Source organism: Serinus canaria, chromosome 3 (genome assembly GCF_022539315.1).
Source record: "Serinus canaria isolate serCan28SL12 chromosome 3, serCan2020, whole genome shotgun sequence".
Taxonomy (NCBI): Eukaryota; Metazoa; Chordata; class Aves; order Passeriformes; family Fringillidae; genus Serinus; species Serinus canaria.
The window spans coordinates 28102174-28125563 of record NC_066316.1 but is presented as its reverse complement, the minus strand read 5'-3'; the positions used below and the strand labels follow the sequence as shown (position 1 = coordinate 28125563).

Genomic DNA, 23390 nt, shown 5'->3' with positions numbered 1-23390 from the left:
CCACTTGTCTGGCTGATATCAATACATACTGGCATATTACATCCTCTGGCTTTCTGGAAATGTTTTATTTGAGCAGCAGCTTGGGAACAGGAAATTTAAGGTTATATGCAGTCTGGTTTCAGGCTGCATGGTAGAAAATGTGTTTCCTAGAAGATGCTGTCTACCTGACAGATTTTCTCTAGTATTTTGTAGACTTGGATAAGCTTAAATAGGTTCAAGTTGCAAACAAACTTTTACCAGCTGTAGGTAGCAGAAAAGGTAGAACAAGGTTTTCAGTCACTCTCTAGTATTTGAGGAACATATATTAATTGCATTAGTGTATCACCAATTGGCCAATTTCTCTGGAATGTAGTTTACATTTTAAGATATTACAATGATAATATTACCATTTTGTAATGGTAATATTACTATTCCTACTGTCTAGAAGGATGAGAAAACAGTTCTTTTACATCAAGCTGTGATCAAATGTGAAATCTGTGACACTGGAGTAACTTTTAAAGGCAGAGGTTCAAGAACAGCATTTTAGCCATGCCAAGCAGCCCTTTCAACCAGAATCAGAGTGAGCAGGAAATAGGCATACAGTTCAATCCTGTAGCTATTCATGTGTTTAAAACACAGGAATACATACTTCCCATTGCTTTCACTGACAAATTTGACTGGTATGTTTCAAGTGATGATGATAAAAATGACAAATTAATTTTGGTAAGGTCTTAATATATATTACTTAAATGGGAAAAAGTATAAAGTTGTGGAAAGAGAAACACTTGAAATATTGAGCCATCATACACATATACTGAAGTCTGTATAAAACTATTCCATAGGGACATATCTAAAGTTGTCAGAAATAATAAAAGTTTTAACCCTTTTTAATGGAAATAGCCATCTTAGTTAGGGATCAGTCTACAAGTACATTTCATTGTAGAGCTGAAGCATGGTGCCTGGTGAGTAACTGATGAAGTTTTCTATCTGCCTTTGCAGGGTATCAGGGGTATCAGAAGATAAAATTTATACATGAACTTGTTTGTTTATTTTCAGGCCAGAGCTGTGTATTCTCACTTTGCTAAGATCCTGTTCCAGTTTGAGCTTTTTGTGAACCTCTTCACAAAGCTAAAACTGGCTGAGGTTGGAAGGAGCCTTTAGATAAGAGATCATTAGCCCAGCTGCCCTGCCTGGGAATGATCAGATGGATTAGGCTGTCCAGGTCCTTGTCCAGTCAGGTCTTGAGTATCTGTAAGGACAGAGACTCAACAACTTCTCTGTGCCACTCATTCACTTATGTTTGTTAGTTGTATTTATTACTTTTGGTTTTACATTAAACATGAATTTGTTTATGAAATATCTGTGACTTACAGGAGGAAGTAACATGGCATCTAGCTACATTGAATACAAATATGGATAAGTAATTTTATTAAGTTACTGTATATTATATCATCACTTAGTTGTAAAATGCAGATATCTGTGCTAGTTCTGAGTTTTTTTAATGTTAACTGTACAATTCATGCAATTTACAAATGTGTATATAATATACAGCCTTCTAGTACCTAAATGGGCCCTCAAGAGAGCTGGAAGTGGAGCTTTTATAATAGCATGAAGTGCTGGGAGAAAGGGTAATGGCTTTAAATTGAAATAGGGTGAATTAAAATAAGGTATAAGGAAGAAATTATTTACTGTGAGGATGGTGAGGCGCTGGAACAGGTTGCACAGAGAAGCTGTTGATAACCTGTCCTTGGAAATGTCCAAGGCCAGCCTAGAAGGTGCTTTGAGCAGCCTGGTCTAGTGGAAGGTGTCCCTTCCCTGGACTACATGATCTTTAAGGGCCCTACCAACCCAAAGCATTCCATGATTCTATGAAATGCAGATTGATTTTACTTATACTCAAAGCTCAGCAGAAGCCACATGATTGTGTTAACATGCTTTGAGGTGGTATCAAGAAAACTGCTTGAAGATCCAAGTGCAAAGCATGTGAGTACCTAAGTACTTTCAAGCAGTTCTGTCCCATGTCCTAACAGCATGGACCACCGGGTGAGTCCCCCTTTGCCTTTCACATAGGTCCCTTCTTGGTCAACTAGATGTAGACATGTAACATTGGTCACATTAGGTATGGTTTGTAACACCAAATACTTCCTGAATTAAACTTAACTGTGCGCAGAAGACTGATCTAAGCCACTTATAGGAGTGGTAACATCACTACTGTGCTACTGACACAGTTATCTTAATTGTATTATCATTTTTATTTCTGTTAGCTATTTCTTGAAATACAGTGAACCTGTAATAAAAATTTCTGCCAGGCATATTAAATAGACTTCTGTGTACAGATGACATTTGTGTTAAGGGGATGAGTCAATGTAATTCAAGTGAAGAGGCAGTTAAGGTGAAATAAATCACAAGGCTGAGGCAAGAGAAGAGAACCCATTTGCTCTACCACTGCTAATGTAGCCACTGTTTGAGATAATGAAGCCGAGCAGTTTCTGTAGTTGGTGTTACTTTGCCATATTCACTTGATTGACTGCTTTTTCAATCAGTTACTGTGCAAAGTTGTACTTGTGTGTTCCATATCAGTTTTAATTTAATTCAAACTTTTCCAGTTCTCAGATGCAACGGTATAATTTTAGGAAAGAGTAGAATGGTCATTTGGGCTTACATAAGCCTGGTACTAGCCATTTTATCAGTTTTATGGTAGGTCTCCTATTTGACAATAAGCTTCTACTGTTTCTCCTGGCTTTTTTCCAAAGCATGGTAGAACCTTTGTATTCCAGTATTGTGTGAAACTTTGTCATAAAGGTTCCACATGCATACATGCCTCTGGTATCAGTATGGAAGGGAGATTGCTTGTCTTTTATTGGTGTCAACAATTTTGGGTTTTGTTCTTTTCTGATCAACAGAATTTAGCTTCCTGGAATCCTTCAAACCCTGAATGCCTCCTGCTTGTTGTGAAAGAGCTTGTGCAGCAGTATCATCAATTTCAGTGCAGCCGATTACGGGAGAGTTCTCGTCTCATGTTTGAGTATCAGACTTTACTTGAAGAGCCCCAGTATGGAGAAAACATGGAAATCTATGCTGGCAAAAAAAATAACTGGGTAAGCTCCTATTGCATCTAAAATGCTTTTAACAAATACAACTCTTGCTAGGGAGAACATAAGTTCTTCCTGTGGATCGCCATGCTTTATGTTTCCAGTGGAGAAAACTATTTGACTTCAGCTGATTTTCTATATTCCTTGTTTGGGATGTCCCTGTATTCCATTACGTTGGTTGAACCAGATTTCCAGGTGAGAACTGGTTTTGAACCTGGTGTTCATTTGTCTGGTTTATAGATGAAAACTTTGACACTGAAAAGCCTGTGCTTTGTTTAGAGGGCACAGTACAACATCAATGTGGAAGTTCAAGTTAGCTTTGAAGATTTGAGAGGCAGAATAACATTGTTGGTACGACACCCTGCCAGCCTACCAGCCTGCTTAGGGGTAGGATGTATTAGGGTGTGTTTCCACATTATGATTGAGTTGGTTTAATTGGTAACTGCAGCTGCCAGTATCTCTCTTGCACTTGTCTAAGCCGAGATGAGTTTTTCTGGGAGAGGAGAGTTAAAACTGGAGAGGAAAAACTAACCCAACTAATTTTCTGCAAGAGGAGGTAAGATGGGCTAGAGCAGTGACTTTGTAGGACCACACTTTCATAGGACAGTCAGACATTAAACTGGCTTATCTGCTTCCTGAAGTTATGTCCCATGTTTCCACGTGGGAAATGTGCCATTCTGTATAGAAACACTGTGTATAGATCTCTAAGATGTGGCCATTGGCAATGTAGGCATTTTGGTTACTGTGTGAATTAAAGTTTTTTTGAAAATTGATCTCTGCCACATAGTAAGCTTTGCAAAAAACAGGTTTTTTCTGCTGGTAATATATTTTTCTTGTTAAGTTTGGAGTAAAATATGTCAGGAAATATCTAATGGTGTTTATGAAGGACTTGTTTCCCCCTTGCTTTCAGAAATAGCATACTTTTAAGATACAACTTCTGAAGGCCAGTTTATCTTCTGAAGTAGGTGCTGTTCTGAAACAGTCTGAAATTGATGAAAATTCAGCACTCCTATTATCAAGGCTAGACTTCAACTTTATATCACTTCAATCATCCTTAAGTTACAGGTGATTCGAGGATGTTTACTTTACAACTCACACATTCATCTGGGTTTATTTCCTTAGGCAAGTCATCTAGGCTTTTTTTATTTGAACCCAGATTTAATTTTCTTCATCAAAGAAATTCAGACCTCTTTAATGTTTATAGATCAGAATATTTGATTGAAATTAACTTATTCACAGATGTTATTGTCCATAGCTTGCATCCCAAACAACTTGCTATGTCTCTAAATTTCATCAGCCTGGTTTATTGAAGTGCAGACTTTCTGAACTGTACTGAAATTTTATCGAGTCTTTTCTCTGTCTTTGGTGACTGAATAAAGTACTTTCTTTTCTTTAATTTTAAACGGTTTTTTAATTAAAAATGTTCCAATAAAAGAAGTTTTAAATACATTTTGAGTCAAATCCTTTTCATATAGCAGAGCTGTAGATTTTTCTGTAGCATGTGCTTTTTTCCAAGTCTTTATTCTCTGTCAAGAAGACTCTTGAGAGTTTTGAAGATTCTGTGTACTTGGTATATATGACAGTGGCTTGTTTACTAGTGTCCTAAAACAAAACTGTCAAACTACTTTGTGTAGTTCTCTTTACTGTCCTTTACAGGTTTTTGTTTTGTTAGCCTTGAGGATCAGTAAAATAGGACTGTTTTTCCAGAAAGCAGGAGGTAAATGGCCTTTTATCTTCTCTGCCTAGAAGTCATTGAAATTCATGCTGCTTCTGTCTCTCAGGAATCAACAGTAGTTCAGCAGATTTCTGAAATAATCAAGTTATGAGCCTTGCACAGTGTTATGAAAGCAATCGTCTTAGGTGCATGAGTTAAAAATACTTTGAAGAGAATGCCTGAATTCAGCACTCTGACCCAAAATGGAACAGAAATTTGCTCTTTTACCTTTGTTCCACTGCTTCCAGTTTCCTAAAGTGCAAGTCTCCAAGATATATGACAAATCAACAAACTATTGTCTAGCTTAGTAGCTTCTTCTCAGAGGAATACTGGCAGATGCAGGAGCTCATTAAATAGCCAGTTACTCAGGGCTGTGGCCAGAAATTCATGTGTCTCGACCTGATGCCTGTATCCAGCTGGTTTGGGCAGGGGAAGTGAGCACCATGGACAGGGGCTGCTCCCTGTCCAGCCAGAACACCTTTGGAAGTGTTAGTTTGCAAAATAATCTTGATGGAACGATATAAAAGATTTAGACTTTCTGGAGCAGCTGGTGATCAGAGCAGCATTGATCAGAAGTCATTCGTGTGTTCAGTGGCCATCCCAGTTCATTAGACTTGGTATTATACCAAAAATAATTTTCTGGATTTTACGGCAACTGTTGTATGGCATTTTTTGAAAGTCCAGAGGAGAAGCATTATCTGTAATATCCATTTCATGCCAGATAAGGAGTGAGGACCCTGACTGACTGTCATTGTAGCAGTCTTCATGTTAAATGTGTGCAAGAAGCTGTTGGTTTTTCTGCATACATCAGTAATACAGCATCAGGAAATTGGTACCTCTTCTCACAAGTGGTGTAATCAGGAAAGGTTTCACAGCTGGACTTTATTGTACACATTTTTTTGTTGCATAGTGTTTCTGTGAGTAATTTCTTTGCCAATCTTGTGTGACTACCAGTGAGAAATTGTAAGGGCAATTCTTAGCTAGCTGGCGTAAGGGTGAATTACAGCCCAACATCACACAAATCCTTTTGGCAAATGATATAACCTGAAAGGTGCCATTAGGAACATTGCAGTTCCATTCCAGATCTTGTTTTTTCTTGCTTAGTGACTTAAAGGTAGAATGAGGTATGTATAGTTCATGCCTGGTAGCTTACCCAGAAACAGATTGGCACTGACAAATTGGTTAGCTTGTCTCAAATTATCCCAGTTTTTGTAATTAATTGCATAAAATTAATGTTTACCACTTTTTACACTGCTAATTCAACGTACCTAACAAATATAGCTGCTGTGTGGCTACTATATTGAACTAAAAAAATAGAGATAACAAAAAATTAACATGGAGGAAATCAGGCAGGCATTTGTTTTTAAAAAACAGCTAACTTCATTGCTTTATAACCAGGTGGACAAAGTCTGGTTTTAAGGAAGTGTATGAAACAGAGAGGAAATCCTTTCCATTTCCTTCACATACCCTTTATACGTAAAAAAGAGCAATGTGTATGGGACACTTGGCAAATTTTCAGTAAACAGTTGTCTAGGTGTTTAGAGTTACATAATTCTGAAGGCAAATGATTTAAAACCTTCTACTTGAACTCTTTTCCTCTAACTTTATTCAATTGACTGTTTTGATATGTGCTCACCTTTTGAAACACAAATTCTCTTTCATATATCTGCAGTGTTGGTAAAGATGCCTCCGTTTTGTCTATATGCTCTTATCAATTTGTCAGGTATTTCGCTTTGCTCTCAGACTCTTTGCAGGTCTCGCCAGACCTTTGTCCGGAAATGAGTACAGCCAAGATACATCTATATTTAGGGTGTAACAAAATATAGTCTGATTTTTTTGTCATGCACATTGTTTTATTCTAACTGCTTTTTGCTGTTGACTTACTGGCAATCAGGGTTAATGTTTTTAAGGTGTTTTTTCATATGACATCTGTGAAATCTGTAATTTTTTTTTCCATCTCCAGTATTTCTATTCAGCAATTTTGTTTTAAATCTCAACCCTTCTCTTTGGTATGAGGTCTTACACATTTTTCTGGATAGCATTTCATCTTCAGAATGTTTGTGGTTCTCTTTGAGCTACCAGGTCTCATTAGTTTTACCTTTTTTCCACAGACTGGAGAATTCTCAGCTCGCTTCCTCTTGAAGTTGCCTGTCGATTTCAGCAATATTCCTACATACCTTCTTAAGGTAAAATATCTGTCTAGGTTGACAGGATTTGTGAGAGAGTATGAATGATTGCAATCTCCTTAGTAATTATTTTGACTTTCCTGCCTTCCTGCTCTCCAAGAGTTTGAAAGTTCACCATTTCTAAATCTAATTGGATCATGTTTTGGGAAGGTGATGTTGGACATGCTGTTGTTTTGTGTGCTACTTTAGTGGCATCTTTTATATGAGTTTGTGGAATTTCATGACATGTCAGTGTTGGAATTTTTAATGAATGGTCTCAATTGTACCAATAATCTTGATAGTAGAAGCAGAAAAGCAAACTAATTATACCATTTTTTAACAGGGAATGAAAGCAAATTCTGGTTACTTGAACTGAAAGCTTCAGTGATTACTTTACTTCATTGTTCACAATGAACAGAAATTTAAACAGATAGTTTTGCAAGTAGAACTGTAGAGTATTTTTGCGAATTGGAATGAAAAAGCATTTATTTCTTTGCTAAGAGGAGAAATAAAACCAGAAAAAGCAATTTGTGACAAGAAAGAAGAATTTGAAATGAGTGTTTTTACAGCATGGGGATAGTCTCTCTTGAAAGCAGCTACTGTGGAAGCCCATCATGAGGTCAATGTTACTGTATTTAGAGAACGCAGTGAGATCTGGTTTTTCTGTCTGTCATGACTGTCAGAAAGAAGTGTCAGAACTTCCACTGCAGACAAGGTTTGAGTCAGTTGATGTTGCCAACAATCATCTTTCCTTTAAAACTCATGTCTGCCTTCTTTTAAATATTTGGAAAGAGGAACAGCTACTTATTCTTTAAAAACTAATGAGTTGAGATGAAATTGTCAGTGTGGATTCCATTACCTCCTCTTTGTCTTATTGTTAGAACTGTCTTCAACTGTTGTTAAATCACAGTTACAAGTGTGAGTCTTCAGTGTTTCGCCAAATAAGATGTCTCAAGCTACAAACCATGAAAGTTAAAGCAGGCACAACTATAATCTTGACTGAAATTCTTGGTTGCAGTTTGAGATTGGAACCCTATGATCTTTCTAGCTTCTGTAGATTTTCTGTTTGAGTAATGAGCTGCTTCTTGAAAGCATGCAGATACTCTCAGTAGCAGTTCTTCTCCCAGCTGCTGTCTTCCATTGGGCTTTTTCTTCTCACTTAGTGGGAATGTTTCTGATCAGATGTAAGAGGGTTGGCTAAGGCCCTTTCTGGAAGGTTGGTGTTAAGCAGGACACAGCAACAGTTCACATAGACTGCGATTTGCTTCTGAAAGACTCTGGAAAAAAGACTGAGAATGTATAGTGTGAGCTGTGCTGTCTGCTCCTGCCAGAACTCCCAAGTGCTGTATTTCTCAGAAACAATTTTAAATGAGTCAAGAATTTCAGGATAAGTGCAGGAATATGTTGAATAGCTTCAGTTGTAGGACTGTCTTGTACCTCTCTGTTCAGTATCTGGGAAACCTTGCAGGTTGGAAGGTGGTGTGTGACTTATGTAGCTGTCATCAGGTAGGAACACCGTGATAGAACCTGCAGTTGTTTCTGAAGAGTTACATTTTAATACTCCTCCTTACTGTAGTTCCCAATCATGTCAACTGAACATCTTCTCTGGACAAGGTTTGTATACTGTGGGTAAATCATTAGTGCTCCACTGGTCTCCTCCTGGAGCTTTGTTCTTCCTGAGTACTGAGTGATTCATTAGTCTGAAGGAAAGCATGTGTTTATTTTGCATGCATATGTAGTGTGAGGTGAAGAAACAGAGCAGGCAGCAGAATCAAAGTTTCTCAGTCTGCCTTTATTTTGATATTTCAGAAGTCTTAATGTCTTAGCTTTGGGGTTTTAAAATTAATGTGGTTTTGTATGTTACAGCCTGGATTTTACAGGAGTGTATCCTCCTTGATGGGCAGTGTACTAGTGAAATCCTTAGTTTTCTTGATCAGGTTTCTACAGTGCAAGCTAGCAAGTTAACTGTCTGTAGTAAGAAAGTGACATGTAGTCTGGCTGAGTAGCCACAGGAGAAGAAATATTGTTTTATTCCAGAAGTATTTGTTGACACTAGAAAAATTGTTTGATTTAGGCTCCAGCATGGGTTATGACAAAGTGTGCTTTGTAGCAGGCAGGATCTTATATACCCCTTGCTGCCTTTAGCTTCCTGTATGTACTCTGAGCCAGATGGATGTCATCTCTTGTGACAGCAAAACAGACAACATGAAAGCAGGTAGATTCAGGACTACTCTGTTATGACTTAAATAATTGTACTCTGACCACTCCAAATTAGTAAAGGAGCTATTAAACAAAAAAAAGATTTTTTTTTAGCTGTCCATGTCTTTTTCTTTTTTTTTTTTTTTTTGGATGAGACTTTTGACACAAATAGACCTTTAATATATTACAATAAAAATAGTTTATTTCCATCATGGCTGCCAGTTATGCTGGTTTCAGTACTACCTGCTGGGTTGTGGTACATGATTGATAGAGAGTTTATTGATGCAGTGGAAATAATTGTTAATATATTACCCTGAAAGGTGGAAGAGCAATCAGTAATTGAAGGCTGTTAGTGTATTAACAGCTTAATGTTTTACTGCAGAATTTAATGTCTTTGAATTATGTTCTAGTCTGTAGCCAACCTTATAGCAGTAGCTTCTCTGTCATGATTTGCAAAGTTCAAACCCGTTGTGTTTTTTCTGGCATTTTCTCTTTTATGTTTAATTAATACTACTTGTAGTAGTGAAGTAGTGAAATATTAAAGACCACTATTTTTGCCTAATCAATTACTCCTAGTATCCCACTGATTTGTAATGCTCTTCTCAAGTTTTTATTGATGTCAGTAGGTAATCACACTACAAGCATGACAGTAAAACTTTGTTTCATAAGCCAGTACTCAGGTTTGATGATGTAAGCTGTGAGATCAGTATGCAGTGTTACAAAATCTTTGGGGTTGTTGAGAATACATTCTGGAATCATAAGATGTTACTCTGTCAACTTCATACTGATTGTAGTGAGAGTACTTTTCCTATAAAGGATAAAAGTTTGGAGGTGTGGCATAAGTTGGATTGTTACAGACTGGAGAGGCAAATTTGCCAGGTTATTTCCAAAGTATTTGTGGCATTAAATTTAAAATTGGGTTCAAGAGTGTGTACATTTAAAGTAAAATATATGAGTATATTTAAAAGACCGAGGATAGTTTAAAGAGCAGTGCAGACCATGCTGTTTCTTTCTTTGAATTCTAAAATTGTAGCAAAATTTGTTCAGTTATTCTGGTAAAATTTCTTCAGATTTTATTTAGTTGGAAACTAATACCTGTTATAATGCCTGCAGCAGATAAATCTCTCTTTATAACTTCTCTTGCCATATTCCATTACATTTGAAAGAAAAAACATCATTGTGTATTTTCTATGCTAAAGAGCAGTTCTAAAAGAAATGTTGGCTTACACTTAAAAAGCACATTCATTATTTTTTCTTTTAGAAAGCTATAATTTAATGCAAAGGTTTTAATTGAATGTGGACCTTTGTATCCACTTTCAAATGGTTTTCTTATGCAAATCCATTTGATATAAGTGAAAACTTTGTGTTGAAACAGCCACAGAATCAAGCTGATGGCTCAAACTACTGCAAAGTTTATTGTGATAAATCTTTCATTAAGGTTCTCTTATTTGAAAAGAATGAGGCTTTGGCTCAAGAAAATCCTTGTATACTTTTCCTTTGGTTTTTTTTGCAGTTGGAGTTTTAATCAGCATGTTCGCTTTGAATTAAATTCTTTGTGTTGGTTGTAGTATTTTTCTCCACAATATTTTCTAAAGGGAGGTATTCACCATATATACTCGTTTTGAGAGTCAGACTCTAGTTTGCATTTCTGCCTCTTTACAGATACTGTGTATGTCACAGTAATAAAATAGGTAATAGGCTCAACATCTGAAATACCTCTTTCAAATTTTCATCCAATTTTTTAGGTTAGAAAAGACTTCTAAGATCATGAAGTTGAACTGTTAACCCAGCACTGCCAAGTCCACCAATAACCCCATGCCCATCCCTAAGTGCCCCATCTACACATCAAATGAACATTTCCAGAGGTGGTGACTCCACCACTTCTCTGGGCAGCCAGTTCCAGTGCCTGATTACTCTTTCTGTGAAGGAATTTTTCCTGATATCAAATCTAAACCTCCTTTGGCCATTTCCTCTTCTGTTAAAAGAGGCTGACCCCCACCTCATTACAACCTCCTTTCAGGTGTTTGTAGAGAGAGATAAGGGTCCTCCTTGAGCCTCAAATTCTCCAGCCTAAACAGCCCCAGATACCTGGTCCACTCATCACAAGACTTGTGCTCCAGCTCCATTGCTCTTCTCTGGACACATTCCAACACCTCAATGTCCTTCTTGTAGTGAGAGGCCCAGAACTGGACACAGCACTTAAGGTGTGGCCTCACCAGTGCTGAGTACAAGGGCACGGTCACTGCCCTGGTTCTGCTGGCCACACTGTTGCTCATACAAGTCAGGATGCCATGGACCTTCCTGGCTGCCTAGTTATATTCATTCTGTGTAGTTTTGTTTCTTTCTTGGTAGTTTTCCTCAGCTAGGGGCACGTATGTAATCATAGTGACGAATCATTAAAAACCTCCAGCTCAGTAAGTTACAAATTGTACTTGTGTATGTGGCTGTAGTATCCTTGCACAGTATCAGTGGATTTCAGTGTGTTGCCAGTGATGCTGTTAAAAACAAGACATTTGGGTATTTCTCTTCCTATTTCTGTGGAGGTTTTTAATGTTTTGACTAAGATGTTCCCTGATTACACCATCTTCTTCTAGGAATCTTTTAAGGTACTCATTTCCTATGTGTATGTACCTGTTTGTTGTGCTCCTGAATAGCTAATATCTAATTTAGCTATAATGCTGTGACCAGCAGCCTTCTAATAATCTGTCAGTATTGAAGTGTAAAGGAAATCTGCAATGCAGACCTGTTTCTTTAGATGCCTCTTTTTTTGTGATGACCATTGCATTTAGTGCATATCTTTTAGAACTGAAATAAATAACAGACGTTGTCTAGACACATTGCCAGGGGCCAAACAGTTGTGTGTAAGACTGTCAATGGAAGAGGTTTATCCTCAAGTTCAAATTGAAAGATAAGAACATATTTGTGTTTTTTTTCCTTAGTCTGATTTCATCATTTGGAAGTCTCTTAAAAGACTTCGCTGCAACTTTTGTTTACAATGCAGACCAAATTCAAGGTGCTGTGAAAAGACTGCAATACTTGTCTATGTTTGAGTAATTAACTGTAGTACAGAACAAACAAAAATATAATATGCAGGGTCAAATGAGATTTTTTTTCCAGGCCAATTTCTTTACTGTTGTGCTTTAGCAGTTTGATTTCTTTGACAGCATTTAAGATTTGTGTTAAATTGCTGCAAATACCAAACACAAATGCGCTTGTATAAAGTTCTAATGGTGTTTGAAAAACCTGTGCTAAATATTCTGAAAAAGAATAATGTTTTATTTTGCTTTTAAACTTCATTGATTTGGTTTGCAGCTGACTAACTAAAACCTAATGTGTAGTGTGTTGAGGTCACAACAGTGGCAAGAATTATGTGGAGTTCACATATGACTTGATCTTTTTGCACTAGACTGTTTTATTCTATGCCAGGCCTCTCAAAAGAGCATTGAATGGTCTGCAGCATATTCTGTTTGACTGCCTTCCAAAGCATGTTTGTGTTGTATTGGGTAGATGATGGACCTGCATACTGTGTGAAGCTTGGCAGGTCTGTGGTGCCTGGTGTCATTTTAACTCTTTTACCAATAGCAAAACTGGAAGTTTATAAGACTGACAGATAATCCTGAAATAAAATGTAGTCCTCCTAATTCACAAAACTCTGACCATGCTTTACATGGAGATCTTTTAGGCTCACTTAGATTGCTGTTAATATTATACTACTTAAGACTTTGTGACAAAGGCAGAAAGTTAACTTCCTGAATTTCATTCCATAATGTATTCCTTTTCTTGAGATGTATGCAAGCATTTGGAGCAAATAGTTTATATTTTAAAAGTAGATGACAGTATGATATTCAGTAGATTGATTACTATACCAGCGTTGACTTACTTAAATAGAATAATGGATCATCAAAGATTGTCTGGGCTTCTTCTGTTAATAAAGGCAAACTTTATAACATACAATTATAATGAGCCATTGAGATTTTAGATTAGAAATGGGTCTCTGCAAGTTAGTACTGGCAGTATTTGAAACAGTAGCATTTGTAGCAGCTGAAGACAGTAAATTGCATGATCTAGAAGCTGGGAAAATAAATGTAAACTGTGTGTGCAGAAGACATTTATCAGTATAGATGTCACTGGTGCTTGTCTCTTATAGAGTCTTTCATTTTAGCCTGTGGCCAGTAATCTGCAGTTTATTTTTGCTGTCCACATTCTCCATTGAAAATTACAATAAAGTACCAGTGAGGAGGTTCTCCTTCAGCTCAATGTGTTGGCCATTGTCAGAGTAGCTGTGCCAGTAGCAGGTGGACTCCAAGCAATGGACCTTACATGTTGACTGAGGCCAAAAATAACATGGAGAGGGAAAAAAAATGTCTTCATGTCATGAAATGTTTCTGATAGTTTAAAAAGTTGTGTGATCAAAAACTAGATTTGTTTGGTGCTGAAATATTATAAGTGTCTAGTTTTTCATTATAGCTTAAAAAACATGAGATCTGTCAGCTGTAAATGTTTGGGGATTTAGTTTTGGTTTTTATTTTGCAAGATGCTTCACTTGTCACTATAGGTGAAAGTGTATAAGATCTTTCATATTCCACTGTATTGTCCTTCTTGGCTGGTCATACCATTGTAGTCATATCACTGACCCTCACAGGGTTTTTCAGAATAGGTCACCTCTTGTTTTGTCACAGAATCTACTGATTCTGATATTGGAGAGCTAAGAGTAAAGTGCTAACTGCTTTAGTTCAGTGAAGCTGCAGAAATGCTTACAGACACTATGATTTAATTAGTCATCCTTTCATGATTTTGTTCTTAATATCTTCTGCCCACAAACCATGGGAAGCAAAGCTGTATAAAAGTGTACTTCATGATCAAAATGTGTTATATTTGAATTCTGGGGGAAGAAAATTCCCTTCATTCTCACTAAATTTATTAATGCAGCTTTTCCAGAGCAAGATGAGTTGTTTGTAGCATCTAGTGACTAAAACCACATAAAATATGTTAGTGTCAGGAGCACCTTAAGCTCCGTATTATGAAAGCCAAAAGCAATTTTTTAAAATCAGCATTTTCTGTAATTTATTGGAAGATTTTGTTAATAAGATCTGTCAACTAGAACAGCTCATTCTGCACAGCTGATGATTTTTATAGGTTATGATCTTAATATGAATCATAGTCTCCAATCAACTGTATTTCTGATGACAGTTCTTTTATTTTTAAACATTTTATTTTTATAATGCAATAGTAAAGGAAAGGACCACCACATCTGCTGATAAATCTTACAAAATTCATCTCTATTTCTGTGAATTCTCCTCAAATTTGGTAGAACTACTTGTTTGCTATTCAGATGTGACTAGAGATAGGGGGATTTTCATTAATTTTCTTAAAAAAATAAGAAAAATAAGTTAAAAAGAGCAGGTTTTGAAACCCTTTTTGCATCTGGTGGGAAAGTTTATAGACATGTTGCGTGACTTGGTTCAGATTTGCTGCCTTGTTAGGGCTTGTAATATGTACTATTGCTTTACATTTGCATTTTATGTATTGCATAGGAAGAAAGGAATTCAATAGCCATAAAAATAATTGCAGTTATTACATAATGATGGTGCTTGCTTTATCTGTCATGGTCTGCCCATACTATGTAGAACAAGCAATGTACAGTGGTCTTTAACTGGGAAGTGGATCTTGGAAATACATATTTTTTTAAACTTGCTTTTGTTCTACACTGCTGTTTCTTCTTGAAGAAAAAAGTATTGAGAAGTTGTTGAGCAAATAATCTGTAAAACTCATGAACCAGCAAATCTGTATTTGCAAATACATAATACATAAAGCATGATAGGATTTTCTGAAGGATGTTTCAGCCCACAGCCCCTTTCAGTTCCCCTAGTACTGAGTTTGTTTCTTAGGCTTCAGATCAGGGCTTAAATCCTACAGCATCTCATATATTGACATTTTAATGTAAATTTTGTTTTTAAAAGTGCCAGTTGCTGTTACAAGGACTGGGTTGGTTTAATGTTCTGGGGTTCTTTTGTTCTAGCTTTCAGCTTAGTAGACTATGTCTTCTTAAGAAAGAATAGTATTAACATGAACGTGCATCTGTATGGTGATTTCATATGATTCTTAGTCATGCTTGGTTTGAATGCTATGATTTGCATTGGTAACTTTTTTTTTTTTTTGTTAAATATTCAAAAATCTTTTCATGACTGCAGTCTTAAAAGAAGGTTTCATTTGTTTGGGTTTTTTGAAAATATGTCTTTAAAATGATCATGTAGTGGCATGCTTAGTACTACTCACTTTTACTTTGTTTCATGGGTATAGAGTTTTAAGACAAAAATAAAAATAAAATTAAAGCTTTAACATTGAAACAGTTACTCTCAGCTGTAAACACACTGAGGCTGACTGATCCATCACTTTTATTTTTGTCTAATTGATAGTGGCAATGTCATTAATCATAATACCATAAAACATAAAGTAAAAACAACAAAAAAATAGGATGTTCAGCTGTTTTTCTTCCATGTTACCAAAAAAATGCACAGCATTTTGTCTACCAATTGCTAGCTAATAATGTACCATATTCCTATAAAGCTTTTAATTTCTATAGTAACTTCTGTTTAGGAAGGTGGTTGCTTGTTTACAGAAGGTGTATGTAGGCATTTCTGGTTTAGAAGGAGACTTTAGATGAGAAGGCTAAAGGAAAATCTGCCTTGTCCAGCAGCATCTCAGTGAGACAGTAAAAGAACAGCAAGTAAAACTTAGACTTGACTCTCTGTTACTGTTTTAACAGTTTAGGTGTTCATGCTAGAACTTGTATGTCTTTCATGTGTTGGCACCTGTAATCTTTGCAAGCAGCACATCCATGGGAGAGAAGGGGCAGTGTGGAAGAGCATTAGTTTGGCCTCATTGGGTACAATTAGGTGCATTCCTTAGACCTTAGCAGGTTACCAGTGCATCAAAATTTGGGCAAAAAGATGCCCATGAATTAAATGTTGGTTTTGAGCTGTGTAATTAACTGGAGTGCACATATAACACTTTAGTGTACCCATGTAATACCATTAGGAAGTCCTTCTGGTGAAGGAAAATAGGGAAATAGAGTTGAACTGATAATGCTGTTCCATCTCTTGCCATATTTGTCATTTTAATTACTTGCTTTTGTAGCTATCTTAAGTAATACACTACTGAAATATATATGCTTTTAATATATCTGAATGTGTTTGTATATTTGGAGATATCAGATATTCTCTGTTTTTCTGTAACATCTTTTCTGGTGTAGAAAAATGTTAGACAAATATGACTGATGTCTTGACTAAAACTGATGACTGACTGATGGTATGTAAATAATCAGTGATTCATTTGCAAAACCCTGAGGACAATGTGTTGGTTAACAAAGAATAAGCACGCTCATTCCAAATTATTATTCTCATTGTTTAGCATTTATAATGTGTGTCCTAGATAAAATCATTAATTCTATCTCATTTCACCTAGACTCATTACTTTTTCTAAGTAATAAATCTTATTTAATTTTCATTTTACTCTTGTTAAGTGATTAGATAAGCTCTTGAAATATAGGTCAAGTTATACCCACGTTCCTATTTTGACATACATGTAGGTATTGTTGCTTTTTCTCCCTACATAGATTAGATGAAATTAGTAACTGATCATCTCACAAGTTCTAATTTAATATATTGTTCACAGGAGTTGTGACAGATGATAAAAAACATCTGTGTTTCAGACAGGACTTGAAACATGACCTAGGTATATTCAAATTCAGAGTGGAATTCTGAGCTATGAGTAGAAGGCTTGTCCAAGGCTTTAACCAGAGCAGTGTTCTTCCTCTCCCCTCTCTTTTATAACCTTCACGACTCATCACAGCTAAAATTAGCAGACATTTAAGTTTGGTTCATTTTGACACGCTTTTCTTCAAGGAAAAACAAGCCATGCCTGTCAACAGAAAGAGTTGTGTGACTTCAGAGTTGCTGGAGATTTTTCTCCTAGGCCATTTTTCCACTATTATGGGTTCTTACTGTTGTGCCATTATAACATGCTTTAGTATTCTTGAGTGTCTTAAGGTGATTTTGGACACCTCTTCATATTTGGACAATAACTGTATCTCTGAAGATACTTAAAACTCCATTTATACAGAATTGACCTGTGTTCTGCATGAAAGAAAAGCACTGCAACTGTTTCACTTATTTTAAAAAAATATTGAAAAGCAAATAAATGGCAGAACAGACACCAAAGTTCATGCAATCTGACTTGCAGTCTTTAGGAGAAATATTTAAACTAAAATACAATTTTAATTTTATATTCTTAAGGCTATGTTTAATCTTTGTTTACAAATGGAACACTTACCTTACTAGGTAGAATGTAGTTCTTTGTGTGTCCATTTCATTTTATGCATATCATTTTTTTTTACAATGTCAGTAAAAGGCTGTTAAAATGGCAGTAATTTCTGGGCTTTGTTTTGTGTAATTAACCTGGACTGCACTATAGCTACTGAGCAGAAGAGCAGTTTCTCTTGTATTAATATTCTTTTTTACATGGCGACTCAAACTCCTTTTTCAAGTTTTGGGGTTTTCTTTAATACAAAATCAGAAATTGTTGAAACTTTATTTCAAGATGCGTAAATTATCGGTGGATATTATTTGTTGGGTAGAAATAGAAGACTAAGGTGTTAATAATACAGTGCTTTAGGACTGAGTGTTTTATGAGCTCTCCTAAAACAAAAGAAATGTTGGAATGAAATTACCAGAGAGATTCTCTTGATGCAATAGCAAATGTTTCATAAGAAGCTGTGAAACTGAATTTGTAATAAACAAGACTGGCATTTATGACTGTGTTCTTGCAGCATCAGTTTTACTGTATGGCAGCAACTTAATAGCAAAAATATTCTCTTTGTTTCTTTCTTTTTGTTGTTGTTCTTGTTGTTTACCACATGTTGCCAATTCCTTCTTGAAAAGATGTGTGATCAAACTGCAGGCCCGTTTGCAGGCCTTCAGGCAATGATATTATCACATTTAGGAGACTATACCTATTAAAGCAACTTGGAGGCATATATTATTCCTCTGACTCATGTGAGGCAGTGTTGCAGTATGCAGAATTACTTTCTCTTGGCTTCTTTATTTATGGATTTTGTGAATATAGGTGAATAAACTTATCCCTCCTGGAAAAAAATGGTGTAGAAAGTTATATGTCACTGATACAGAAATGTTATCACTGTTACAAGAAGGTGAGTAACTGTGTATGAATAAGAATTATGTTAATATAGGTCTTCGAGGCTAAATATAAAAGAGGATATAACACAAAAAGATTATTTAGTAGAAAAGAACTGAGAGTCATTCAAAGCCAATTAATAAGAGGAGATCCATGTATGACTGAAAAAATTGCAGTCTCATAGGTCTGGAAGGATGCATTCCCAGGAAACTTGGAAAATTGTAATACTGATCTGTATAAGTGGGATTTTAAAAAAGACATTTAATTAATTTTGCCATGCTCTTCATCAAGACAGAAAGTGAGTGTGCTTAGCAGGACACCTCTTCTAGAGCAGTTTTTTGGCACATACAGATGTAGGTTTTAAGTAAAATCACCACATTTGTGAGCAGTAGAAATACTGAAGCTTCATTTAATACAGGTTTAAACCCTCATCTTCTTGAATCACTGCACTATGCTGTTACTGTTCTCCCATGTGTCCTGTGTAGCAATTTATCAAGTGAAAAGAGAAGAAGTGTTTTCACAATTTGGCCCTTCTTTTGCTGCCTTTCATAGCAAACTGAATTAACCTGGGGCAGTATTTGGTGGAATAACTAGTTGTGTCTCTCCTCTACCTGACTGAGGAGAGAAGCTGATCTTCATAAGAGCTTCTATGAACTTAATTCTCTTTTGAGACTAAAAAGAGGTCAGGGAAAGGAGTAAAGAGAGTGGGGAGGTATCTGAAAAGAGTGGTTACATATGCACTGAATCTGAAACTAAATTAAAAGGGTGAAAAATTATTACAGTATGTCTACACTAGAATGAAAAACTTGATGATATTCAAAATTTTTTCATCATCCAAAAAGTTTTAGAACTTGGCTCAAGTGGGATGAATGCACAGGTAGAATATTTACACTTGCTTTGCACCCAGGCATTCAGTTGAATTTGTTTGTAAACTCTTTCCTGCAGTTTAATCATCTATTAGTGTAGTTTAAATCAATTTGGGAATGCCCATCTAAGGGATTTTATAGTTTAAATCCTTAGTCAAGTGATTCATTTGGGAACATTTGTGGTAGATCATGGTGCAGCTGATTTTATTCTCCTTCCACCGAGTTGATCATCACTGTTACTGTGAAGGAAATCTCTCCCTTAATGTAAGCTAAAAGAATCAATAGGAAGTTTTCAGTATGAAGACTGTTAACTGCTCATTGAATATGCAAAAGCTATTTTGGGGTTGGAGAGAAAAAACAAGATTGTGAATTTGTAGAGAAAGATGAATAAACTCTGCATTACCATATTAAGGCAATTTTGGAATGTACTTTCAGTTAAGATATTTACAGCTGTACAAAACATTAGTGTTTTTTGAATCACAGAGAAAGACTGGAAACAAGTCTTATCTCTTTATCTTTGTGTTCTAATTTTGTATTCTTTGAAAAATACAATGAAAAAGATTCTTCTTGAGATTAATACTTTGGAAGCTTACTGCATGTAAACTTCTGAAAACGCTATTTTGAAACTTTTACAGTATTGTCTCCAGATATTTATTTGTTTCTCCTGTGCATGAGGGTATTCAGATCTTTGCAGAACTATTACACAGAAAACAAAGTATTTGCAAGTGCTCAATTTATCGCTTCATGTATGTAAATTATTCTTTTTTTTTTTTTTTAATGCAGCCATTAATAGTAATCCAGCTTCTAACACACTGTAAGCTAGGCAGATGTGGAGCCAAGTATGTACTAATGCTGATTGAGAAGGGAACATTCAAAAATCGACAAAAATACCTTGACAATGTCCTGTTAAGTAACCATCTAGAAATATATTAATTCCATTATTTTAATGGACTCCTTTCTTTATTAATCAATGGCCTTATTCTCTTAAGCATATCTGTCAGGACATGTCTTCCTAACAAATCTGTTCAGCCTGGAGCATGTAAAGCATCATCCTCATCTTCAAACTGTGTTAAGTCAAGAAAGTGTTGTGGTAATGTGGGCATTGCTTGTCCAAGAACATTAAGAACCTTGGTCAGGATCTTTTTAACCATAAAAGGATGTCTGTTATGCTTTCTTGTTTGGTATAAGTTGGAAGGGAGAAAAAAATACAGAAGGAATTTTTATTGCAGAGAAGTATTTCCCTCCAAATAGCACATGAAAGAATACTCTGTCTGGAAAAAAAATTTTGTTGGCAGGGGAAGAAGTAGTCTGATAAATGTTGCTGATAAATGTTTTAGCTTTAAATGACTATTGGATTTAAAACTCAAATTTTTATAGCATCAGAAACATAAAAAGTTAATTTTTAGACAACTACTTATTTTTCTTCTATTTGTGTAAATCCTTCTCTGAATACTAGGCCTGATTTGTTTTATTATCTTTTTTCCCACCATAGTTAGAGGCTGTTATCAATTGCATTTTTTTAGAAGTTTGCCTGTAAAATGAAGAAAAAGTAAAAGAACTTGATGATGTGTGTGTTCCAGGAATTTGCATATGAAGATAAGAGGTTTTTAGTGCAGTTCTAACCTGATTGTGTACAAACATAATTGTTAGCAAAATGTTTATTTATTGTTTTTTGTTATGTTTTATGGTTTTTTTGAGAATGATGACAAATTACTAGGAGTTGATATCTGTGGTGGGAAAATGATATTTTATTTTAAGACGGTGAAAACATGAAATAAAATAGGCACTATTTTTTTAATTTGCATTCCATTTTTAACAGCATATTTCCTTTTCAAGTGTAGCAGTAATACCAGAATTCTCAAACTCACCTTTAAGTGACCGCAACTGTTGAGCACAAAAAGAGCACAGTATGTGCTCCTTGTATCTATGTGTGTCCATGGGTGGTGCACAGATTAGTATACCACAAATATATTTTTGGATATATTATGAAATATATTTAAAGCCTCAAAGTGAGCATCAGTGTCTTCTCTTTCCTTGTGTCACTGTGAGATTATCAATGTGAAGGATCGGGAAGAACAATTTTTATATTTTTTGTTTCACTGAGGTTCTTAAAGAGATCCTTTTGGTACTGAGAGGGCAAGTCACATAATTTCCTGGGTTTTCATATATAAAACAAGGAGCAAATATTTAAAACTTATTAGTGGCATAAAGTTCCAAATTGATACAATGTTTTGATTCTTATTGAAGTCTTAAATTTCTTTCTACAACAAATTTGTGGCTGCACAGCTGTTCAGTAGTTTGGAAGCATTTACATGCTGAAAAGCAGGTAGACAACTTTTCAATAAATGAACTTATGCTCAATGTGTGCTTGCATTTTCACAGCAGTACAAGGATTAATTTTTTTCTTGGTTTTTTTTTTTTTTTAATTACCTCTGTAAAGAACTAGAGCAATGAGAATAGAGTTTACTTCTTTCTATTGTATTCTTCCTGCAGTGCATAGAAGTTAGATATGGTGCAAATATGAGATGTGAAACATAGATTTTGATCAATAAAGCCCACAAAGCTATATATATATATATATATATATATAGATAGATAGATAGATAAATTACACACTATGGAATGCAAATTGCCATATTACTTTTTGGAAGGATGGTGTGGCTTCGATAAATCTAGAGTCTCAGTTTTTCTTACTCAAATACTGAAAACAATAGTACAGTTACACAGAGTAACTGATTATTCACTAAGGAGAAAAAGTCACTTGCATTTGGAGGTAAATCACTGATGTACCCAACTGTCATAAAAAAGAGTTGATTTCTAGCCTGAAACCAGAGTTTTGGCTGTAGTGAAGAGCAGGTGTATACCTCATGGTTGGTGGGTTTTCTTCCCTGTCTTTCAAAGAAATTTTCATTATATTTCATGTTATGGGAAAGGACTAGCTGGTAGTTTCACTTCCCTGTCTTTGTGTTAGAAAAAAAGCAGAGGTTTATGGTGCTGGAAAGTGATCAAGGCAAGAAGTGTTATGTCTCCTGTTATGAAACTAGTTGCGTGCAATTTTTTAAAAACAAATATTTCGGATACCTTTATAGAAAGGCTGGTCTAATTGGCCCAATTGGTGCAGTTCAGGCCAGTCAAGAGACAACTGTGTTTTTTATTCCATGAGGTGGACTCTGCCCTCATTGAAGTCAACAGGATCATGATCACAGAACTATATTCATAAACACAGATTTTCAAACCATCTGAAATGTAAAGGGTAATTATATGGCATTATATATAAAGGCCTCTTTGTGTTATGTGCTTGTTCTGTGTTTCTGAGGGATAAATATATACAAGAATTGTAGGTGTGTCAAAGCAGCAAAACTGGTTCAGACAGGTAAAAGCATTTGAAGTGGTGTCTTTTGCACCATTAATAGTTTTGAGTTTGTCTCAGTATTTCTGCATCAATATTATGAATCCTGGTTTCAGAGATTTATTATTCCTATAAAAGCATCAGGCTGAAATTTGGCTCATCAAATGAATAACTCTTTCATTCTTTTTCTATTAAAAGAATTTTATGTTGCCAGTGATAGTTGTCTGATAATGGAAATGCTTCTGCAACTTGAATTTTTTTTCCTTGTTCACTAGGCAGTTGGTGGCAGTTAAAGGAATTGAGATTTATAAATTTTCTTTCTGCAGCATTGATGGAGGACTTTGCAGTCAGAATCAAAAGGTTTTGAAATACTGACTTAAGCCCTGTAACATCACTGATAAGATGTATTAATCTCCACATTTTTAAATTGGGAAACTGCTATATGAACTTGTGCTAGAGTAAGGTAGTGACAGACTAAAAATAGATTCCCATAGTTGTGATTTTTAAGCCATGGAGTATCAAATATAATAATTACTTCATCTGCTAATTTAGCTGTGGCTGTCAACCTAAATTTAATATGGTATTTATTAATAGGTGAGTAGAAGCTATTCTGTGTGCTAACCTTTGTCCATTTGAGTATTTGTTTATCATGGTTGAACTTTATGCAATTTAAGGAGCTGTCATTCAGTACATGTTTTTATGTCTTCAAATAATGTCCTTTGATACAGCAGCGTTGGAGATAGAGAGGAAATGAGCAATTTTATTAATTTCAAACAAACTGAAGTAGTTTTTAATTACTGTTTTAAACATTTTTTGCTTTAGTCATAGGTTATC

General features: G+C 35.5%; 1 protein-coding gene across 3 annotated transcripts in view; it reads left to right on the top strand.

Moving 5' to 3' along the window:
* The window catches only part of BABAM2 (BRISC and BRCA1 A complex member 2), a 163261-nt gene that overhangs the window by 47081 nt on the left and 92790 nt on the right, over window positions 1-23390 (top strand). For all 3 annotated transcript variants that reach the window (XM_030236357.2, XM_030236359.2, XM_030236358.2), the window contains exons 5-6: window positions 2883-3077; window positions 6897-6971. In XM_030236357.2, coding sequence (XP_030092217.1) covers window positions 2883-3077; window positions 6897-6971 — 270 coding nt within the window. The remainder of the gene's footprint in view (window positions 1-2882; window positions 3078-6896; window positions 6972-23390) is intronic.